General features: G+C 51.9%; 1 protein-coding gene across 5 annotated transcripts in view; it reads left to right on the forward strand.

The window, feature by feature from the left end:
* The window catches only part of PIK3C2B (phosphatidylinositol-4-phosphate 3-kinase catalytic subunit type 2 beta), a 72,048-nt gene that overhangs the window by 26,553 nt on the left and 22,065 nt on the right, over nucleotides 1-23,430 (forward strand). For 4 of the 5 annotated variants that reach the window (XM_063613219.1, XM_055234242.2, XM_063613220.1 and 1 more), the window contains 14 exons: nucleotides 3,110-3,210; nucleotides 3,823-3,977; nucleotides 4,296-4,416; nucleotides 7,758-7,869; nucleotides 8,016-8,095; nucleotides 8,474-8,537; nucleotides 10,563-10,709; nucleotides 11,367-11,400; nucleotides 12,369-12,564; nucleotides 13,627-13,749; nucleotides 18,088-18,255; nucleotides 18,811-18,922; nucleotides 20,553-20,695; nucleotides 21,989-22,177. In XM_063613219.1, coding sequence (XP_063469289.1) covers nucleotides 3,110-3,210; nucleotides 3,823-3,977; nucleotides 4,296-4,416; nucleotides 7,758-7,869; nucleotides 8,016-8,095; nucleotides 8,474-8,537; nucleotides 10,563-10,709; nucleotides 11,367-11,400; nucleotides 12,369-12,564; nucleotides 13,627-13,749; nucleotides 18,088-18,255; nucleotides 18,811-18,922; nucleotides 20,553-20,695; nucleotides 21,989-22,177 — 1,745 coding nt within the window. The remainder of the gene's footprint in view (nucleotides 1-3,109; nucleotides 3,211-3,822; nucleotides 3,978-4,295; nucleotides 4,417-7,757; nucleotides 7,870-8,015; nucleotides 8,096-8,473; nucleotides 8,538-10,562; nucleotides 10,710-11,366; nucleotides 11,401-12,368; nucleotides 12,565-13,626; nucleotides 13,750-18,087; nucleotides 18,256-18,810; nucleotides 18,923-20,552; nucleotides 20,696-21,988; nucleotides 22,178-23,430) is intronic. The other variant, XM_055234244.2, reaches the window with a different exon arrangement.

Genomic DNA, 23,430 nt, shown 5'->3' on the forward strand with positions numbered 1-23,430 from the left:
TTAGTGCCCACTGAATGCCAGACCCTGGTCCAGATCTCCACAACAACCCTTCCTGATAGTCCAAAGCCACACAGCAAGCAATAGCAGGGCCAGCATTCAGCCCTGGCCTCTCTCGTTCCTAAGCCCTCTCTCTCCTCCTCTCCTTCTCTCTTTCTCTCTCTCTCTTTCTCCCTGCTCTGTTCTTTATTGTGATAAAATATACGTAATGTAAAATTCACCACCGTAACCATTTGTAAGTGTGCGGTCAGTGGCACTGACGACAGTCACATTGTCGTGCAACCCTCACATTATTCATCTCTACCCATTCTCTTCTCACAATGAAAATATTTAGAAAAAATATGCGGTATGACAGATAGTTTTATTTTTATCAGTACATAATGTAAAATAGCGAACTATCTAGGTCAAAGCCCCCAGGCAGGTTCCAGGGCAGCTCTGATCTTTTTTCTGGTTTAGGGAAGCTTCAGCAGCATCTCCCGGGTGGGACCAGAAGGCCTCTTTGTGTTTCATCCTTGGTCCCTGGAAACCCTGGCTGCAACGAGTCAAGAGACAAGTGATACCCCCATGGCTGATGCCCTTTTTTTTTTTTTTGAGACGGAGTCTCACTCTGTCGCCCAGGCTGGAGTGCAGTGGCATGATCTCAGCTCACTGCAGCCTCTGCCTCCCAGGTTCAAGAGATTCTCCTGCCTCAGCCTCCCAAGTAGCTGGGATTACAGGCACCTGCCACTACGCCCAGCTAATTTTTGTATTTTTAGTAGAGACGGGATTTCACCACATTGGCCAGGCTGGTCTCGAACTCCTGACCTCAGGTGATCTGTCCACTTTGGCCTCCCAAAATTCTGGGATTACAGGCGTGAGCCAATGCCCCTGGCTGCTGATGCCTTCTGTGACAGCTTAACATTCCACTTCATTCCGTCCTGGCTTCCTCCTTAGCCATTGTTTAAGGGGCACTGGGGTTTTCCCACCTTGTGTCTAGCCTTTGGGAACCTTCCCAACTCTGAAGAGCTCCACAGTTCTTCCTTCCTCTGCTTCTGCTAAGAGAGTCCCCCCAAAAGCAGAATCAGCTTCTGGGATAAGCCACATCCCTAGAGCTCAGGGATTTTTAAAGGCCCTGCTCTGAGAGGTGGGGCTGTTCTCGCTATTTATAGGGACTGGGAGATTCCTGTTCCCAGCTCTGAGCTCCTCACACCCAGCTGGGCCTGCTCACTGAGTCAGGGCACCCTGGTAGGTGGTCACCTCTGTCACGCCTTCTCTCTCCTGCCTCCCCTACTCCCTCACCCTTCCCCATCTCCTGCATGTCATCAGAGTTTTGAGACAGAGCTCAGCCCAGAATCTCCTTGAAGAAGCGGGCACAAAGCAAAAAGCTCTTGCCAGTTCTGAGTGGGGAAATGCGGCCTTGGTCCTCCCCGGCTCAGCTTGTTGCAGGGGCTCAGCCTACTGGGAGGGGGGACCCCTTGGGCCCTCGGCCTATACCACCGCCCCGCTTTCATCGGGCTTCCAGCCGGAGGGAACCTCCTTATCCCAGGCCAGCGGAGCCAGCTCTGGAAATGGCTGGCTCCAAATGCCAGCCTGATACCCCCGCTGCCAGCCTCTGCCCGGCAGACTCCCCCAGCCAGCATCGGGCGATGCCACCAGGGCCTGCCAGCTGGGCAAACGTAAGTGGCTTTTGTTTTCTTATGGTGCCAGTGAGTGGTACAGAAAGGGCATGACAGTGGCCTTCAGTGGCCACTCTGTTCTCTCCCTCTCTCCCTCTCTTGCCTTCTCTTCCCTCCCCCAACTGTCTCTCTTTCTCTTTTTCTTCCTCTCGCTCTCCTTTCTCTTGTGGGTTAATTGCTGACAGTGGTACTATTGTTTTGACTGGGACACAGGCACGAACTTGGCAGAGCCAGGGCCTCACATGCCAACTGTCCCCACTGCTGCCCTCCCCTCTGTGCACCCCCACCCCCCGCCGCCCATGCACACCCAGGGGAGCAAGGCTAACAAGAGAGGGTCAACCAGAGGAAACAGTCTGGATATTCAAATGAGGAGCTCAGTTGCTGTCATCTGCCCCAAGAGGCAGGGAGGACTTGAGAGTAGCCAGTGGGTTGGATGAGAGATGTGAGGCGTTGCGACGTGCACAGGCCGGAGCTAGACTCCCCCCAGAAACAGCTGTTGGAACCACATGCCGGCCAAATCTCCATCTGAGCTGAAGCCTCGTTCCCCAGTGTGGCCTCCCAGGCTGCCCTGAGCAGACCTCTCAGGCAGAAACCTGTCATGCACCAGCTCTCCCTCCCCCTCACTTCCTTCTCCCTAGGGCTGGGCTACAGGCCTTGCTAGGGGCTTCTTTAGGAACCCTCCTGGGTGACTGAAAGCAGCTCTGGGATGGGAGACCGTTTGGGACCTTGTCTGAGAATCCCACCACCACACACGTATTTTGAGAGAGGAAGTGTGGCCAAGGCAGGCTCCCTGACATTCCAGCCGTTCAGAGCCGGCTGACTCGGAAGCCAGAGGAGCCAAGCTTCTACCAGGTCCTCCCCTGCCCAGACCACTGCTTTGACGCTTTCTTCCTCAGATAGCGTTTACCCAGAAGGCACATGTGTCTGAGTCATCTCCTCTATCTAAGGGTTCTGGGTCTCTCTCTGCTTTGGGTCCCTGGGGCTTGTGGATATTGAGGCTTTAGACCAGGGCCAAGCTTCCCTGGGCACCATTTGGGCAGCCTACCTGCTCTAGTCTCAGTAGAGGGGCTGGGAAAAACAGCTGCCTGCTCTGCTCCCTGTCACGCCTCTGGGAGAATCCCCCAGAAAGCCCGTGTTGCAGGAACGGACCAACAGCACTGGATTGCCTTACCGGCTGCCTCACACTTATCAGACTGTCCCCTCCTGAAGTGGCTTTGGCCACACTCTTGTCCATCTCAGCCAGAGCTTCGCCTCCTTCTTCAACTTGGCTCCTGGTCTCCCAGGACAGCAGATACATGTATTCCCGGATGTCCCATATGTTCTTGTGTCCCTTTCATTGAATGTCCAGTGACTAGAAAGTCTTTTCATCTAGAGTTTGAGTTTAGGTCTGGGAGTACCTCATAGGGAGGGGACACCATGAGGGAAAAGGCACTGAGTCGTCTGCTTTTCTCTTAAAGGTGGGCTCCCGGCCCCACACCGTTGCCAATGGCCATGAGTTGTTTGAGGTCTCAGAAGAGAGAGATGAGGAAGTTGCTGCATTTTGCCACATGCTGGATATGTAAGAGTTAAAGAATGGGGCAGGGGATTTGGGAGGGCTATGGGGGATGGGGAGGAGGGCCATCCATTTCAGAACTTTCTTTAGGAGGGAAGAAGCACCATAATTAAATAAATCTCAGTTCATAGCTGTGAAAATGCTTCCTACAGCAGGTGTCTGCAGGGTTTTTGAAATCTTAGAAGTCTCACATTTTTAACAAAATTCATGAAACCTCCATTGAATGGTCAAAGTATCCTGATCACTCTAGGGTCTGACCCTCAGTTGCCCTTAAGAGCAAATGCACCCCAGCTGGCGATAAGAATGTTATCTGGAACTAAAAGAGAAAGGAAATGGATTCATAAAAAATTTTCCATTAAACTTAGCATGGAAAGCTTTGTCATTTTAGAACTATTTGTACTGTTCAATGGTGGGAAACATTTTGCAATTAGAAGTGTCAAGAAGGGGGTTTCTCAGAGCTGCTACCCCACTGCCCCCATCCTGGCCTGCAAATTTGGAGGGCTGGGCTGAGTGGGGACAGAGGGGCTCTTGAGCCTCAGAGCATGAGGGTCCCAACAGACCTCTTCTCAACTACTCTCTTCTAAAGGCACAGTGAGGGTTTTTTTTCTTCCTGTACAGCCTTCGATCTGGCTCTGACATCCGAGACTACTCCCTCACTGGCTATGTCTGGAGTGCTGTCACCCCTAGCCCAGAGCACCTCGGGGATGAGGTCAACCTGAAGGTGACTGTGTTGTGTGACAGGCTTCAAGAGGCACTCACTTTCACCTGCAACTGTAAGTTAGTGAGGGTGGAAAGGGTGTGAGCATCCCTTGAAGTGGGGTGGGGATGACTGTGTTTTAGACTCTATTCCCACCTCATCTTGTGGCCTAGATGAAGGGCAGTGAGGATGCTCCTTTGGGGGTGAAGGGCTGACTATGGGGCAAGCATTCTAGTGCAGTCACTTTCCCCAACTCTGAACTACTTGCCTGCTTTATCTGGTTGTTGATGGTGCTGGAGAATACTTAGCTGGGAATGGGGATCAGGGTGGGGAAACTGAGACCCATCTGCCTCGACATCCATCATCATTGCTCCCCCTACCTTACCCTTCACAGGTTCCTCCACTGTAGACTTGCTTATCTACCAGACCCTGTGCTACACCCATGATGACCTGAGGAATGTGGACGTGGGTGACTTTGTGCTAAAGCCCTGTGGGCTGGAGGAGTTCCTGCAGAAGTGAGTGAATGGGTGGGAGGTAGCCCCTGCCTTCCTGGTAATAAGATTGTGAGGGGGCTTCATGGGATTGGTGCTGGGACCGGCTTGGCAGCTCCGCCCCAATTCCACAGTCAAGACTCCTGCTTTCTGGGCACACTCTCGGCCACGTAGCACTTTCCCCAGGAGCTCTGTCTTCCAGCAGGGTTGGCTGACGTCCTGAGCCAAGTCTGCTGTGGAAAGAGCTTGGAGCTGGGATTAGGCAAAGACTAGGTCATATCTGCTTGCAGATTCTGCTTATGGAGAGATGTGTGTATTTGTGGGGAGGGGTGGGCTTGGGGAGACTATATGGGTAGTGCTGTATCTCCTGCTCTAGATTATGTGTGGTGTTTTTATGGCTGGGGCAAAAGGACTGGGCAGAAGTGCCCTTGTGGAGCCCAGGGGAGAAATTACAATTACTGTCTCTCCCCATTCTCCTGCCAACAAGTCTTTTCCCCAGCTGGCCCGTGCAGCTAGTTATCCTCCTCCCAAAGGCGTGCCTCCAGCTCCTCTCCATCCAGTGCCCTCTCTGGAAAGCAGCCTCCCTGGAAAGTCTGATGTGGACCAGCTGAGGCAACCCCCTTTCCACTACCCTGGGCTCTGGAGGGCTGCAGTGGAAGAGAGGCAGGGGCAAGGTTACCACTTCTCAGATGGTACACCTGTGTGACAGCAGACAGATAAGATCTGCTTTCCTCTCTTAGGCTTCAGAGCCACTCCTGCCCCCAATCTCTGTCCACTTGGAGGAAGCACGTCTTGGGAATGGAGAAAGGAGAGACCTGTGTCTCACTTTTTAGGAGTGCCCTATAAGTGCCACTGCTTGCTTTTTCTCTTACATTCAGGTCTAGATGCAAGGATGGTTGATCTATGTCTAGAGCATAAGATTTGGCAGTCAGGATGGAAGATTCATTTCTGGGCTTCTTTCTTTTTTTGAGACAGAGTCTTGCTCTGTCACGCAGGCTGGAGTGCAGTGGCACCATCTCACTCAGCTCACTGCAACCTCCGCCTCCCAGGCTCAAGCGATTCTCATGCCTCAGCCTCCTGAGTAGCTGGGATTACAGGCATGAGCGCCACCACGCCCAGCTAATTTTTGTATTTTTTAATAGAGGCTGGGTTTCACCATGTTGGTCAGGCTGGTCTCGATATCCTGACCTCAGGTGATCTGCCCGCCTTGGCCTCCCAAAGTGCTGGGATTACAGGCGTGAGCCACTGTTCCCAGCTATCTGGGCTTATTTCAAATTTAGGGATATTGTGGGTTCCTTTCTGGCCTCTGCCTCCTCATCTGGAAGCTAAGGGAAAGGAAAGAGGCAGGGTCCTGTATGGTACAACTCCAGGGTACCCTTCAAATGTGCCCCACCTTTAAACTCACTTATGTACACACTTTCCCCTAGAGGAACAGGAAGGGTCCTAGACTCAGGGTCGCCTGGCAGAGAGAGTGCCAGGTGGCCTGCCACTGTTAGAAGGGAACAAGGGGACATAGTGGGTAAGTTGGAGCTCCTGCTGACACCATTACACAGATTTGAATTCTGACTTGCCACTTACTAGTTGTGAAGCCTGATTGATGCTTAGGGCCCTCTGTAGGCTGCAGTGAGGGTGAAATGTGAGGAGGACCTGTGAGCAATCAGTAAATACCAGCAGGGAAGGAGCAGCCCATGGAGAGAAGTCCTAGGGCTCTGGGCTGCACAGATACTGCCATTTCCCTTGCAGCACCCCAAATCCTGGAGCCCCTGGGTCTGGAGGTAGTGGGAGCTGTCAAGTTCTACCTTCCTGCCAAGACTCAGGTGAAATATTCTTAGTGAGGTGGGACAGGGTCAGTGGTCCTCAGATCACACCCCTCATACTCTCACTTGAATGCATAGAGAGGAAGGCCTTCCACAGAGAAGATCAAGCAAGTCCCCAGGGGACCTGTGTCCATGACTCCTGGCCCAGGAGCCCCACACCCACCCAACAGAAAAGCACAGTGCTGTTTCCTGGCCCAGCCCCCAGACCCCCAACACATGACAACTGCCTGGGGTGGGGGTGGAAAGGACCCTCTGGGGGTTCCAGAAATCTGCTAGTTCCCAAGGAAGCCCTCAGATTTTCTACCCCTGCCTGGCAGGAGGGGCTGATACTGAGGGGGTGAGTGGGTTCAGGATGCAGGCTGCTTTCAGATAAGAACCTTGAGGCAGTCCCGTGGGAGGGTTGGGTTTCCTGCCACCTCCCCCAGCCCCACCACACTCTTCCTTCCTCCCAGGCTCTCCCACCAGGCCCAGCCCTGCAGCCCAGCCTCACCACCTCCCGGTTTTGGCTGCACTTCAGTCTTAGATCCGAGAGGGCCTAGATCGGAGATTTGGTCCTCTCAGGATGTGGAGAACCCCTCACTCGAGTCCTCGTTGGACCTAGACGACCCTGGGCCCTGCACCTCCGCCAGCTTCTGCACATATTGCACCCCTTATGCTCCTGTCCTCTCCTCTCCATTTCTGGCCTAAATTCCCAGCTCTGCTGAGGAAGGAAGTCCTTTTCCGGCTTCTGTTACCCAGCTGCTGAGGCCAGGCCCAGGCCTGCAGTGCTGGCCTGGAGGTAGTTCTCCCTCTGCCCCTCCTCTTGGGTTTCCTTGCTGATGAAGGTGTGATTTGGGAGAGAGGAAGAGGTTGGATCGCCGAGGGCTCCCACACCTTCTCTCTGAAAGGGGGAGTCTCACACATGGGTGCTTGAGCAGGTGGGACTGGCATGCATTTGGGACTTTTCAAGAAGTCATAGAAACTTGTAAGGTTATTCACAAGCAGGCAGGGCCAACAGATGGAAGGTAGAAAAAGAAGTTGGGTGAGGACACTGATCTGGAGGCTTGGTGGGTTTGCCCCAAGTTCTTTTGGCCTCAGCACCCTAGTTGGTAACATTGGAAGAGGGGCCACTCGCTGAGCTCCCACTCTGGAGCCTGAGCACAGGCGGACTCCAACATGTCTCTTCCTGCTTGTCCCCTATACAGAGGCCAGAAGATAGGGCTTCAACAACTGCTCCCTGTGATGTGCCTCTGTTTCCCCGCTCCCCTCAACAGTTCCCAGCCCTGGAGTGAACCAGTGATTACCACACGGATAATAAATACCTAAGAGAGTCAATATTTATACCGACCAAGGATTCAGTATATTAGGTGGCTTTCGTTTAGATAGACCTCTGTTCCTTCTCCTAAGTTCTACCATGACATTTTCTAGGAGCCAAAGTAGGGTACAACACAGGTACTACCCCCTTACCTAAACCTTCTTTCTGTATCTCTCTCCCCAAGGCTAAGGTATGCATCTCCCTTGCCAGTGAGTCCCCAGGATGCTAATGGTCTTGTCCCTCTACCCTACCAGCAAGCATGCCTTGGGCAGTCATGAGTACATCCAATACTGCCGCAAGTTTGACATTGACATTCGGCTACAGCTGATGGAGCAGAAGGTTGTGCGCAGTGACCTGGCCCGGACGGTTCGTGTGAGGGTGGTGGAGGGTTGCCCAGGGCTGGGGAGGTGGAATGGGAATACAATATGGAACACATCAGGTGGGAGGGGGGTAGGAGTGCTGGGCTGAGATAAGGGCACTGCCCCTCTCTGAATAGGTCACTTCTTACACAGGTGAATGATGACCAGAGCCCCTCCACCTTGAACTACCTCATCCATCTCCAAGAGAGGCCTGTCAAGCAGACCATCAGCAGGTGAGTGTGGGCACTGTCTTGGATGTGCTCAAAATAGGAACTGTGCAGGGATCCCATCAGATGTGCCTGCTTGCCTTTCTGCCAGGGCTAAGGGATTCTTGCAGGTGTCAGGGGTTGGGGCCCCCACATCTTATCAGGGAGGATCCCCACTCCAGGCATGTTTCATCTCTTCCCTCTGGAACTTTGCCATCATTCTCTCCAGGCGAGAAGTGGCATGATAGACTCTCCTTCCTTCAGTCTTCACAGGACATGTAGAACGAGTGGGAACTCCTTTAAATCAGAGTGTGAGCTGAGGAGAGGGAGGGAGAAAATGGGTTTCCCAGGGCACTGGGTCTTTCATGACCTCTCCTATGGTTTTTCCCTGCCCCCAACTCCCAGGCAGGCCCTGAGTCTTCTGTTCGACACTTACCACAATGAGGTGGATGCCTTCCTGCTGGCTGATGTGAGTATGAATCCAGGGGCTGGCCCTGCTGCCCGAAAGCTCCTCCTCTCCCCTTCCCCGGTCCTCCTGGGATCACCCAGCACTATGAGGGATCTGGGTGGAGCCTGAAAACCTGTTGGCAGAGCACTTCTTTTTAACCCCTCACTCATGGGCAAACTAAGACTACTAGATGTTGGGCAATGGCAAGTGCGTAGTCAGGGATTCTGCTCCTCTATAGAAGAAGCAGGTCGGAAACTGCACGCCAGTCCCATTCTCTGGAGTAGGATGTCTCCAGAGCTAAGGAACCTAGAGCTGTCACCCCCCAGCTGCTGCACTTGATGTACACTGGAGCATGCATCCTGTGAGCAATGTCAGAAACCTCTGGTTTGAGAGGTTCTGTTTTGCTGTTATCGCAGGTAGGACACCATCAGGAGGTAGAAGGTTTCACATGTAGGGAGGGCCAGAGCCCTCCCCACTTGGACTCACGCAGAGTCTCAAGCCTCAAAACCATGAGAGTCAACATTTGTCTTAAATGTCACAACGCCAAAGAAAATCTGACAGTGATCTTCAAAAACAATCCCTTGCTGAGAGTGATGGCCCACGCCTGTAATCCTAACCCTTTGGGAAACTGAGGTGGGAGAATTGCTTGAACCCCAAAGTTCAAGGCCAGCCTGGGCAACACAGCAAGACCCCATCTCTACAAAAAATACGAAAGTTAGCCAGGCATGGTGGCGCACACCTGCAGCCCCAGCTACTCTGGAGGCTGAAGTGGAGGATCGCTCGAGCCCAGAAGTTTGGGGCTGTAGTGAGCTATGATCACACCATTGCACTCCAGCCTGCATGACAGAGTGAGACCCTATCTCAAAAAAACAAAACAAAAACCAATCCCTGTCTCATTGATCCAGTTAATAGTAGTCAAAAGTGCTTCCTTTTTGAGGGGTTCAGCATTATGTCTAGTCACTGCCAGAATCCCTTCTCCAGCAGCCTGTGCTTGAACATTTCCAGTGATGCGGGGGAAGCTCTCTGAACGCCTGTGCTGTGCTGGTCTGGCCCTTTGCTAGTGGCTACGATGGATAGAGAAGTGTAAGAATTGTCGTAGCCGTGGCCAGGTACGGTGCCTCATGCCTGTAATCCCAGCACTTTGGGAGGCTGAGGTGGGCAGATCACCTGAGGTCAGGAGTTCGAGACCAGCCTGGCCAACATGGTGAAGCCCCATCTCTACGAAAAATACAAAAATTAGCTGGGCGTGGTGGCAGGCGCCTGTAATCCCAGCTACTCAGGAGGCTGAAGCAAGAGAATCGCTTGAACCCGGGAGGCAGAGGTTGCAGCGAGCCGAGATCGTACCATTGCACTCTAGCCTGGGTGACAGAGCAAGACTCTGTCTCAAAAAAAAAAAAAAATGTCATAGCCTTTGGGGAGCTTGTATTCTTGTTAGAAAAATTGAATAGTAACACAAAGCTATTAGTAGACAGAACAGGATGGTAATAAATTAATTAAGGGCTCCTGGAGGATGCTAGAGGAAGGGGATTGGCTGGGGCGGCGGGGCGGGGGGGGGTTATGCAGGAGGTAGAATTTTAGCTGCTCTGTGATTTAAATGTACATAGGTAATCAGAGCTGGACAGGTGAGGGAATTCCAAATGAGAAAATTCCAGGAGCTAAAGTGCAGAGGGGAGGTTATGGCTGTGGCATGTCTGTAGAAATGAGATGAGATCTGTCTGGAAATTCTACAGGTCTCTGGGAGAGACCCTGTATATATGTGTATAGTATAAGTAGACTAACTATAGAGAGAGGCTAGAAATAGGAGGAGCTTCAAGGGGAACGGCTGAAAGAATTGGGGCATGTGGGCATGGCCCATTGAATTCAGTGGGAGAGATTATTTGCTGATGCTGAATATTTGAAAATAAAATGTATTGCACATTTACCCCCGAGGATCATGAATCTCTCTACTCTTCCCAACGCTTTCCTTTAAAGACTAGGGTGGGGAGGGGTTGGAGACCAAGAGCATGAGAGCAGAGCCTGCCCGCCTCACTGTGCCACCTCCCACAGGGAGACTTCCCACTGAAGGCTGACAGGGTGGTCCAGTCCGTCAAGGCCATCTGCAACGCCCTGGCTGCCGTGGAAACCCCTGAGATCACCAATGCTCTCAACCAGCTGCCCCCCTGCCCCTCCCGCATGCAGCCTAAAATTCAGAAGGTAAAGGGGCTCAGGGTGCTAGCAGGGGGAAGGAGGAGAGGGATACTGCCAGGTAACTGAGTTGCCTGTTGCTAGGGTGTGTAGGTGTTCACTCACTAAAAAGGGGCTTCTCTCCACCTCCACCTTTTATGTTTAAGGAATTCAACCACAAGAGCTCTTCAAAAATGGATGCCAAGTGTGTCTCCTCTTCCTGAGGTTGAGGGAGAGCTACCTGGGACTGCTTGTTGAGAGCCCAGGCCAGTAAAGGCTTTATTCACAGTCTCCAAGGCATTGCCTGACAGTCTGCATATCCATCAGGGTGCAAAAACAAACCAGGAGGAAAATCTCTCTAGAGCCAGGGGCTCCGGGACGCCAGCAGGGGCTGTGTGCTCTGCAGACAGGGCCAGCACCATAGGCACCGTGATCTGCAGCCGAGTAGCCTGAGGGTTGAGATATCTCAGAAGGGTGGACACGATGATTGCTATCCTCCGTCAGCTCACTCTGTCCACCATACAGATCTGGTACAAACCATTACTCTATCCTCTCTGGGGATTCTCAGCTCCTCACATTTCAGCCCATTCTGGTCCAGATGAGCGCAGCTGTGAAAAGCCCTTCTTCCAGCTGTGACGAAAAAGGCTATGGCCCTGAAGCTCCCCTCCCTCTTCTTTTTCCCAACAGGATCCCAGTGTCTTGGCTGTGAGGGAAAACCGAGGTAAGGGAACTGCTCTCCATCTTCATCCAGTCGGGCTGCTGAAAACTGCAGTCTCTGCCCAGATTCCTTTTTCTGCCTGGCCCCCTTGATTTATGTGTCGGAGTTCGGCTGGGGTGTGTGTGTGTGTGTGTGTGTGTGTGTGTGTGTTCCTATATGAGGTGTGGACACAGCTGGAGAGCACATTTCTTTCCACAAAGTGTTTTCTCATTATTTTTCCTAGTCATTCCTCCTGGTGTCCCTGGGAGATGGTGATGAGGGGGTAGAAGTGTGGGAGTGGGGTGGTGGGGCAGCACTAGCCCTGTGATCCAGATGGGAAGCCTCCCACTTGGGTAGATTGTGATTATTCTCCCAACAGCTCACACTCGTTACCTTTCCGATTTAGAGTGGGCCTTGGGAGAGGATGAGAAAGAATTTTCCCTACGATTTTTCTAGGATTCCCCTGTTGTGTCCTTCAAGCTGAACTTTGCCCTAAGACTGACCTATATCCCTGGGATTCCTTTGTTTTGGTTTTGTTTTTTGTTTTGGCATCCCTGGGGTTCTTATGGTGATTCCCAGTCTTTTGGATTTCATAGACCAGTAAAATGTCCCCCAAAGTATTTGGGGGACCAAGAGAGAATTGGCAGCCTTTTACTTGGCCAAACTTTTTTGACCTTTGCTTTTTTGAAGCAACTGACAATAATTATTAACATTGTTTCCTAAAAGAAAGGACATTTTAATGCTAAGTAGCAATACGTAAAATAAGGATTATGTTTAACATTGTATAACTGTCATTTTATGAAAAGCTCATGACACGCTTCTGCTTTTTTCTCATTTCACAGCAGATGGGTGAACTTTGTCACAGCTATTAGAGACTGACTAGCATTTGGGGACCACTGTCTTAGGCCATCCCATTCTAGCCAGTGCCATGGCAACAAGGTAGGGCTTGTGGAGGCCTCATGACTTTCCCTTCTGACCTCTTCCCTTTCCAGAGAAGGTTGTGGAAGCCCTGACCGCTGCCATCTTGGACCTGGTGGAGCTGTACTGCAACACATTCAACGCAGACTTCCAGACGGCAGTGCCCGGGAGCCGCAAGCATGACCTGGTCCAGGAGGCCTGCCATTTCGCTGGGTCCCTGGCCTTCACTGTCTATGCCACCCACCGCATCCCCATCATCTGGGCTACCAGGTGAGCCCAGGGCTGAGTAGCCACTAGGGAGCAAGCTGAGTTTGACCTCCACCAGGGCTTTTTCCTATCTGCATGTAATACCACTGTCCTAAGTCTTAGGATGTGTGGCATTGTGTGACATTGTGGTGCAATGGGGCTGCGGGGATGAGCCAAGTGCCTGAGGAGGACTTGGGCTGGGAACATCCTAGAGGAGAGAGGAGGTCCCTTAGGAGATGAAGAAGATCCTGTTATTCCCTCTTGGTGCTGGCTGCCTCTGCATCCCTGCCCCCTCCAGATCCAAGACCAGTGGAAGGAAACGTGGCAACAGATGGCCGATTCCCAGATAGAGTGCAGCTCCCTGGCCAGTGGGAGGGGGCGGGGAGGTGGGATTGACCCTTTGTCTGGGGTTCTCTAGGCCTGCGGGGGTGGGTGGAGGAGGATGTTCTTCTGGTAGAATCCTCAACCCTCTATTGGGTCCCCAGCATCCAAGGCCTGAGGGAATAGGCACTGGGCCCTACCCCGCCCCTGCCAGTCCCCTTTCCCCAACCCCCTTCCCCTTCTCTCTTTGTTCCTCACTTAATGTATTCCTCTGGGCGATTGGCAGAGAACAAAGGAGGCAGCCTGGGAAACCGGGGCCTTCTCTGACCTCTTCTGTCAGGCACCTGTCATGAGCCACAGGGACCCCCGTGTGTTGGCATTCATGTCGGCATATGTCGTCTTCCTCCCCCACCCTTCTCACTTGCGCATGCACGTGCGTGCACACACATGCACGCACACACAGACACTCAATGGGCTGGAGCTTTCCATAAAGAGGCTGGGTGGCCGGTTCCCATTAAAGAAAGAAAAACCACAAGGCTCAGCGTGGAGCCTAAAACCGAGCAGAGGAATCCAGATTGAGTTGCTTTGGCCTGAGCACATTTCCTTACATCCAGTTTGGCTGTCCTATCCGGAGATCCCGTGTTACCGCCCTCAGAGACTGAGAGTTTTACCAGGGGAAATGGATTTTGGCCTTAGAGGGATGCATAGGTTTGGGTGATTGGTTTTGGGAGCTGGGTGTCCTGACCTGCTCCCTTTCTTTTGTAGCTATGAAGATTTCTACCTCTCCTGCTCCCTCAGCCACGGTGGCAAGGAGCTGTGCAGCCCCCTGCAGACCCGAAGAGCTCACTTCTCCAAGTACCTCTTCCACCTCATCATCTGGGACCAGCAGTAAGCCCTTCCCCCAGGCTCCAGTGCCCAGGTCACTGCAGACCTGCTCAGCCTCTGAAATATCCCTGGGGCCAGATAACTAGTCCAGGACAAATGATAAAACCAGTCTTCCTTGTTAACCCTAACTGGACAAGTCATTCAACCTCTTGAGTCTCCACTTCCCTGACTCCTTTTTTTTTTTTTTTTTTTTTTTTTTTTGAGAGGGAGCCTCGCTTTGTTGCCCAAGCTGGAGTGCAGTGGTGCGATCTCGGCTCACTGCAAGCTCCGCCTCCTAGGTTCACGCCATTCTCCTGCTTCAGCCTCCAGAGTAGCTGGGACTACAGGCGCCCGCCACCACGCCCAGCTAATTTTTTGTATTTTTAGCAGAGATGGGGTTTCCGTGTGTTAGCTAGGATGGTCTCTATCTCCTGACCTCATGATCCGCCCGCCTCGGCCTTCCAAAGTGCTGGGATTACAGGCACGAGCCGCCGCGCCTGGCCTCCACTTCTCTGACTCTTAAAGGAGCCAAGTATAATTACCACCTCTCAAGTTCTCATGAGGATCCAATGAGAAGTATCTATAAAGGCTCTTTGTAAACCATAAAAAACATATAAATGTTAGTTGTTAATTTTAGTAATACTTTATTTTTTGATCTTGTCTCCCTTAAAGAGTTTAAGTAGTTGGAGGGCTTCTCATCCTCTTCCTTCTTCCCTCAGTTCCTGTAAACTATGGCGAGGAGACCGTGCTTTTCCCTTTATATATAGAGAAGGGAGGGTTGTCTAAAGAAAGAATATTGAGCTTGGATTCCCAGGAGTCAGCCTCTATTTCTAGCTCTGTCTCAAATACTACTTTCTCTCTATTCTTTCTGTGCCTCATTTTCTCAAACTGAGAAATGGGGACATTTGTTTCACTCAGAGGCAGTTATGGCATCAAGATGAGATAGGTGGGTTATAAATATAAATATGAAACCAAAAGCACAAGGTGGTATTAATCACCACATGTAAACAATAATTTGGTGTTGGGAAGGTAGGCGTCAGCCAAGCAAAGCAGGAAGGAAATGGAGGAGAGGGTGCCTTGCTTGAATGGGGGCACTGCAGGGGTTTTCCTGCCCTGTGCCTCGTCTGTGCTATGCTCTACCTTCCTTCCAGTCAGTCAGAAAATCCCCTGTTTGCTGCCCCCAGCTTTGCTTCCCCACTCTGACTATATTAGAGTCCTCATTTGCAGAGCAGCACTGCAAGCTAAGTATTTGGAGCACAGATTAAAGAGACTGAGGGAGGGTCCTGGGGAGGCCGAGGATGCAAATTAGGTAGATGAAGAATCTGGAGATGCTGGAAGAGGTGGGTCCTTTTACAGATGGACAACTGGGAAAATGGACCCTTTCTCATGCCCTTCACACTTAGGTAATTCTTAGAGCAATAAAGGTGTATATGGCTGGGCACGATGGCTCACACCTGTAGTCGCCGCACTTTGGGAGGCCAAGGCGGGACGATCACTTGAGCTCAGGAATTTGAGACCAGCCTGGGCAACACAAAGAGGCCTTATCTCTACTAAAAAATTATTTTAAATGTGGTGGCATGCATCTGTAATCCTAGCTACTTAAGAGGCTGAGGTGGGAGAGTCACTTGAGCCTGAGAGGTAGAGGCTGCAGTGAGCCATGATCACACCACTGCACTGTAGCCTGGGCAACAGAGTGAGACCCTATCTTAAAAAAAAAAAAAAAAAAAAAAAGCACACAGGGTGTGCATTAAAGGTCCTTAAGCAAACAACTGCCAGGACAGGAGAAACTCCTTGTGGGCAGAGGATAGCTGCATTAAATGGCCCTCGGGTTCCACCATTCCCTTGGGATTTTTTGGTCACAATTGCTGCTGCTGTCAAGAGAAGGGGTGCCAGCCTGGGCAACAAGGGAGACCCAATCTCTACAAAAAATACAAAAAATTAGCCGAGTGTGGTGGCATACACCTGCGGTCCCAGCTACTTAGGAGGCTGAGGTGGGAGAATCACTTGAGCCTGGGAGGTCAAGGCTGCAGTGAGCATCCAGCCTCGGCAACAGAGCGAGACCCTGTCTCAAAAAAAAAAAAAAAAAAAAAGAATGGGGTGCTGTACAGTGTTCTGGCCCAGGAGGACTTTAAAAAATTGGGCTTAAATCCTTTTCTCATACAGTATCAGAGGTAGAGAGGCAGCCCAGCCTGCCCCATGAGTTTCATTTTGTTCCCTGAGATCCCTACCTTGAATTTTAAAGGGCCAGTCCCCTGCCTAGAGCCTTGTGAAGGGCATTATCTTGCACTGCCCATCCAGATGCCCCGAATGAGACTTCTTGGCCCTTCATGGTCAAGACCAGGACATTTGGGGGAAGGCGTGCCAGCGTTCTGAGGACACGCTTTGGGCCAGTCATTCTCTCCTTCCTACCGTAGTTGCAGCCTCTGGCAGGTCTTTCAACCTAGAATGGTGGTGATAATAGGGCCTACCCTACAGGATTGTTTGAGGAGCAGTTAGGACACTGTAAATAAAGTACTTGGCACAGGCTTCTTAGCTGGGGAGCCCTCTTGGTTTTGGTTTCTCTGTTCCAAGTGACTGACAAACTGGCTGATACATTGGGATACGTGCGCATGAAAATACTATCTGTATAAGCCAGTGCCAGTGCAGTAACCACAGCGTCACATAGCAAAAAGTACACAGTGTGCACACACATCATGCAAGTGAAGCTATGTTCCCCTTTTCCCTGATGAGAAACTGAGGCACAGAGATGGGAGTTAAGTTGCCCAGGATTGTGAGTGGCGGAACCAGGACTACAGCCAACCAGCACATTCCAGGAATCCTTCCTGGAGGAGGCAGCCTGTGTGATACGATGTTGAATGGGCTGCAGGAAGGAGAGGGGTTTCTCAGGGAGAAGGGTAAGGGCCACAGCCAACGTAATGATTATCCTGACCAGCCCTGGGTGAAGGTCTGTGGGAGAGGTTGTGGAATACCAGATATACCCAAGGACTGAAGGGAAGAGGGCCTTGGCTCACTCTGGTTTCACTCATAAAGTCTTCTCACTCCCCTTTTCCTTAAGACATGAAGCTGGAAGCTTCTTCCTTGGGCGAAAAGAAAGGGCTCAGGACCAGCTCCCTCTCCCCTTTGCTATGGGGTCAGCTGATTCTCTGCCCCACTGTAGCGGTCCAGGGATCAGCTAACTCTCAAAATAGGCTCAGCAGCCGTGCTTTGTCACCTCTAGCCAAGCCCTTGCCTGGCATGTCTGCTGGCTGCTGGAGGGGCCCTAATTATAGCTGTGGGCCCCCAGGGTAGAGGCAGCTGGGACAGAGCAGGGCTCTGCCAGTCTGTGGTGGGCTGGAGGGAGTGCCTCACTTAGGTGGAGATTCCTCTGGAGGACAGCGGTGGAGGCAGGCTGCTTTATCATGAAACAGCTAACCTTGGGGGTGGCTGCCCTGCCTCTGTGCCCTCTGGCATAGAAGTTGCTGGGCCCTGGGCTGGCCAGGAGGGTGTGACAGTATGGACTTTGGCCCAGGGACAGCTTCCCCGAAAGGTAACGTGGGTCCTCCCTGCCTTTCCACAGCTCCCCTCCCCTGTGTACTTCACCCCACCCAGCAGTTCCTTATGCTGAGCTTAGAGGGAGTGGCTAGGTGTGATTCAGACTGAGAGACCTGGAGAGAACTTATGGGCTTGAATAGTGGTGGGGCTTATGTGTCTCAGTCCTCTTGGCCCTGCCATTGGCTTTCTCACCACTGGGGGACTTGGAGAAACCCCTCCTCTTTGTCCCTTTGGCTTTGAATCTGTTTGGGAGTGGGGGTGAGAAAAACCTATCGTGTGTCCCTGGGGCTGGGTGAAGGGGAATCCTGTGAGGACAAGTGAGAGGGCTGTGGGGGAGGGTGAACCGAGGGCAGAGAACATGGTGCTTCTTCCTGGTGGCTCTCAGCAGCAAGAAGTGGGGGAGGGATGGGGACTGTCAAATGGAAAAGGAGGACAAAAGGAGTAGCTTTGTGGATGCTCTGCGGAAATTCTAAAACAAGGAAAGGAGCAAGGCTGACAACATGGGACGTGTCATCACCTGAACTCTGAGGTGGCTGTGCTAAGCAAGTTCTGTCCAGGCACCATGGGTAGCCTCAAAATCAGGATGTTTGCCTCACTCTACTGCAAAGCTCCAAGGACACCACATTGTGCTTCTGGGAACATCCAGTGGGGGTTTCGCCTAGTTTGGGACCTCTCCTGGTTCTGCAGGAGGAGGGCTTCCTCAGGGAGTGTGTCTGAACCCCGAGAGGGAGGCTGTATCCTCAGCCTCAGCCTCAGCCTGACTTCCTGGGCCACCTGTTGCTTGAAGCCACAGGAGTGGCCCCTCCTAACTTGACTTCCTGTCCTCCATAGGATCTGCTTCCCAGTGCAGGTGAACCGGCTGCCTCGGGAAACACTGCTGTGTGCCACTCTCTATGCTCTGCCCATCCCCCCACCGGGGAGCTCCTCGGAGGCCAACAAGCAGCGGCGGGTGCCTGAAGCCCTGGGCTGGGTCACTACCCCACTCTTCAACTTCAGGCAGTATGTGAGCCCCAGGGTACAGCTTCTTGGCCTTGGAAGGGGAGGAGGGGGACAGAGAAAGGGGCCTGGCTGCTGCACTGGCCAGTGCACCTTGGGAGAGTTGGCCGTGTGGGGCTCACTGGTGAAGTCCAGAGGATCCCCAAGCACAGAACTGGTGACCAGGACTATTGATGTAACCAAGAGCCACTGAGCGGTTCTGGTGGCACAGGACCATGTTGAGGATACATGGAAAAGCAATGCTCGGGTAATAGATCATCTGGTCTTGTCATTGGAAGAACCTTAGAGGTCATCTAGCCCAGCCTCCCCACCTCATGAAGGCATCCCTGCCACCAAGTCATCCAGACCAGGGTGTGGTTAGCTCACAAGTCCTCTTGGAGGGCGTGAGCTTTTACAGGACTTGGTAGAAGGAAGAGGCTATGGTCTATGGGGAGAGTGAGAGAGGGGAATTGGATGGTGGCTTCAAACAGAAAAGGCAGATTTTTGGATTGGGGGAGCAGGAGAAATACTCTCTGCTTAGCCATTTTAGCGGCTCTTCCCACTCTCCCTCCTTCTTAGGGTCCTGACCTGTGGCCGGAAGCTTCTGGGTTTATGGCCAGCAACACAGGAAAACCCCAGTGCCCGTTGGAGTGCACCTAATTTCCACCAGCCAGACAGTGTCATCCTGCAGGTGAGGCTTTAGCCCTTCCCTCCCACTCACCAGCAAGACCATTCCAGTCAACTCTACATTTTTCTCCTGGAGATTTGGGCTGGGACAGCAGGAGAGAGTGCTAGAACTTCAAGCATGGGAGGATGATGTGACTGAAGCAACTGAGGGAATATGGTTAGATGTGGATTGTGAGGTGAGCTGTAGGGTATCCATCTCCCATCTCCTGGAGGTTAAATTGATTTCGTGGAGCCTGAAGATGGGGTCTGAGACCCTCTGCATTCAGAGCTCAGCTTCTGAGTCCCTTGTATTGAATCTTCATACTTCTAAGTCTGATCAAACCTGACCTGTGCCCTCTTAGGGCCTGAGGGGACACCTTTCCCCCTGCCAGTGACTCAGTGCTTTGGCAGGGTGGACCTATTCTCCAGGGAGAAGAGGAGGAGCTGGTCATGCCCAAGGTGTAGTTCTCAGTTCCCAGCTTCCCTTTCTTGTGGTTATGAGATACTTTGGTATGGAGTATGAATGTTGACATAGAATGAAAGCTCCCTGAGGCAGGTTTTTTTTTTTTTTTTTTTTTTTTTTTTTTTTTTGAGACAGGATCTCTGTCACCCGGGCTGGAATGCAATGGCACAATCTTGGCTCACTGCAACCTCTGCCTCCCAGGCACAAATCCTCCCACTTCAGCCTCCCGACTAGATGAGACTGCAGGCGCACACCACCACGCCTGGCTAATTTTTGTCTGTCTTATTTACTACTTTATGCCCAGACTCTAGAAAATGCCTGGCACATGTTGGGATTCAATAGATATTTGTTGAACAAGGCTGGGTGCGGCGGCTCACACCTGTAATCCTAGCACTTTGGGAGGCCGAGGTGGGGGGATCACTTGAGGTCAGGAGTTCGAGACCAACCTGGCCAAAATGGTGATACCCTGTCTCTACTAGAAATACAAAAATTAGCTGGGTGTGGTGGTGTCTGCCTGTAATCCCAGGTACTCAGGAAGCTGAGGCATGAGAAGCACTTGAACCCGGGAGGCAGAGGTTGCAGTGAGCTGAGATCACACACCCGCACTCCAGCCTGGGTGACAGAGCAAGATTCTGTCTCAAAATAAATAAATAAATGAATAAATAAATAAGCTTGTTGAATGAAAGAAAGTAGACATCCTTTGGAGACTTGGCTCACTCAGCTCTGATACTTTAGTAGGATGAACATCTGGTGGCATAGAGTAGGGACCCAGTGTCCCAGGGCCTTCTCCCAGTGTGTGGTCTTGCCTCCCCTCTGGCAGCAGTGTCCTCTGGCAACCCATGGAAGGCTCCCCAGACTCAGCCTGGATGCACCCCGTGTTTCAGCTGGGTGACACCTCTGTTCAGAGTTCTGGCTGGGGCTTGTCCCCTCACCCCTCACCAAGGTGCATCTCCACCGAACCTCTTCCTCACATGTCCATTCTTTTTCTCTTTGTGTTTCCCTCTCATTTTTTGCTGAGAGTTGTAGCTGGAAAGGACTTTAGAGATCACCAAGTCTAACTGGGCTATTTTACGAAGAACCTGAGGGAAAGTGAGGGAGGGACAAGGCTGGAATGCTGGGGTGAGAGAAAGAAGCTGGGAGTCCACACACGCTGCCTGTTTTCTCTCCTCACATCCCTGATCTCATCCCCCAGATTGACTTCCCCACCTCGGCCTTTGACATCAAGTTCACCAGCCCCCCTGGAGACAAGTTCAGCCCCCGCTATGAGTTTGGCAGCCTCCGGGAAGAAGATCAGCGCAAGCTTAAAGACATCATGCAGAAGGAGTCCTTGTACTGGTGAGACCCGGGCCCCCACTGAATCTGTCATGTTTCATCTGACCTCCCAGCACTGAGTCTCTGTCCTCCTGCTTTGGGAGTGGAGGTGGGAAGGGGTGGGTGTTGCCACCTCAGCAGGAAGTGGAGGCAGCCCCCAGGCCTTTCTCCATCAGCTGGACACTAGGAAAAGTGGAGAGGTCAAGGTCAGGAAATTAGATCTGAGAATACCCAAGTCCCCACCCCAGGGACTTGGTCCAGACTCAGCTACCCAGGAGGACCAGAGCTCTGCCCCACATCCCAGATGTGCTGTCTACTACCTTCTGTCCACTGGGGCAGCTGGCCTCACCACCCTGCCCCCACCTCTTGCTCTCACCTCCTGCCCCTTCCACACCAACAGCCTTTGAATTTTTCTGGCCCTGTCACTTTCCAAAAAGGATCAGGTGTCAAGGCAAGCTGGCAGCTCTCAGGGGTAAGCGAGTCCAGGCTGATCTCATCCTTGGGGCTGCTGCTTTCACAGGATTGGAGAAGGAGGGGTGAGAATAGAATGGAGGAGCTGGAGGGACCTGGTTCCTCTGCCTGCTCTCTGTTTACCTCTCTGGCTCCTGCGCAGCCCTGTGCATGTGTTGTGTGTGGGGGGGCATGAGAGAGATGGGGCTCATCTCTGTCCCTGATGTCCACCCCAAGTAGCTGGAGTAGCTGAGTGACCACAGACCTCCCTTCCCCCACTCTGCCGACTACACTTCATTAGCCCCTCAGCTCCCTTCTCCCATTAGACACCTGATCTCAGGCAAGGCCCAATTAGCTGCAGGTCCTTGAAAGCCGACAGCTGGTCCCTGGAGGCCCCAGGAGGCCTCTCAGCAGCCCAGACCCTGGTGTTGGGGGACCACTGCCCTCTGGTGGTTCTACTTGAGTGTGGTGCCCTCAGGGCATCCGCAGGAGGGGTAGCAGATTCAGTGCCCTTGGCCCATGCAGTCTCCGTCCAAGATGTCCCTGAGTTGGGATCAAAGATAGGATTTGGGCTCTGGTTCCCGAACTTTGATTCATATTGGAATCACCTGGTGATCTGTGGCATGGACCGATGCCTGGCTTCCCCAGCCATTTGGACTTAACTGGTATCAGGTGTGACCCAGGCATGGCGAGGGGGTTCACCCAGCCCCTCAAGTGGCTGTCATATGCAGCAAAGCTTGGGGAACCACTGAATTGCAGTGTGTGCAGCACTCCCTTGAGGTTAAGGGCTGCACCCCCTGGCTGACGCTGTTCTCTCCCACTGCCCCCTACCCTCCCACCACCTTCTCCTTTCCGTGTGCCTGCCAGGCTCACTGATGCTGACAAGAAGCGCCTGTGGGAGAAGCGATATTACTGCCACTCCGAGGTGAGCTCGCTCCCCCTGGTGCTCGCCAGCGCCCCCAGCTGGGAGTGGGCTTGCCTGCCTGACATCTATGCTCTCCTGGAGCAGTGGACCCACATGAACCACCAGGATGCCCTGGGGCTCCTGCATGCCACGTGAGTTGTAACATCCGCCTTTTCTGACCGTGTGTCCTTGTAGAAGCCAGGGCACGACACTGCCCATCACTGATCTGAGCCAGTCCTGGGGAAAATGGTAAAGTGGGTGTGGATATTCAGGGATTTTCCATTTCTCCTTTTTGCTTTTTCTTTCTCATTTTTCCCCCCAATGTTATATTGTCATTTTTCAAACATACAACAAAATTGAAAATTGTACAGTGAATACCCATGTGCCTACCACCTAGATTCTATCGTTAGCATTTGCTCTGTGTGCTGGATTGCATACATTTCGTTTATCCATCCCTGTATCCATCCATCTATCCATCTTATTTTTTATGCTTTTTTATTTTATTTTATTTTTTGTTTGAGACAGGGTCTTGCTCTGTCACCCAGGCTGGAGTGCAGTGGCGTGCATATGGCTCACTGCAGCCTCGACCTCCTGGGCTCAAGCACTCCTCCTGCCCCAGCCTCCAAGTAGCTGGAGCAACAAGTGCACACTGCACACCACCACACCCGACTAATTTTTAAAATTTTTTTGTAGAGATAAAGTCTCACTATGTTGCCCAGGCTGGTTTCGAACTCCTGGGTTCAAGCAATGCTCCCTCCTTGGCCTCCCAAAAATGCTGGGATTATAGGTGTGAGCTACCATGCCCAGCCTTTTTATACATTTTGAAGTAAATTACAGACACCACTAAACTCCCTGCTTTGGCATGCACATCATTAACTAGAGCTCGATGTTTTCTCTGTTTTTTTTTTTTTCTTTTGAGGCAACATTTATACATAAGCAAATACCCAAAGTTTACCTGTACATTGGCTGAGTTTTGACAAATGCATACACCTATGTAACTGAACTCCTTATTACTTAGTTTTATTTTAACCATTGCCCATTCCCTCTTTCTCTTGAAGGGTTCTTTTGGGGCCCAAGCCTTCTAGTCTCAGATCTGTTAGGGCTGCCTTTTCTAGATGGTACCCAGGATTTCCTGCTTATTTCTCACCACTCTCAGTAATCAAAATGTACCTATTCATGTGATCTGCCTTAAGGAGTTTTTGAGCCAATGGTTTTGTTAATTTCTGCTAAACTAATTCTGCCAAGGTTTATTGGCTTATATAAAATTCTGTGATTTTCTGTTATTTGCGTGGTACATTTTGCATTAAAGGATGTTACCAAGACAAAATAATGCTTTTACCCACATCAGGGCCCTCCAATGGTGGGAATTTCTGGCACAGTGGGAGTCAAGGGAGAAATCTTTGGA

This window comes from Symphalangus syndactylus, chromosome 19 (assembly GCF_028878055.3).
Source record: "Symphalangus syndactylus isolate Jambi chromosome 19, NHGRI_mSymSyn1-v2.1_pri, whole genome shotgun sequence".
Taxonomy (NCBI): domain Eukaryota; kingdom Metazoa; phylum Chordata; class Mammalia; order Primates; family Hylobatidae; genus Symphalangus; species Symphalangus syndactylus.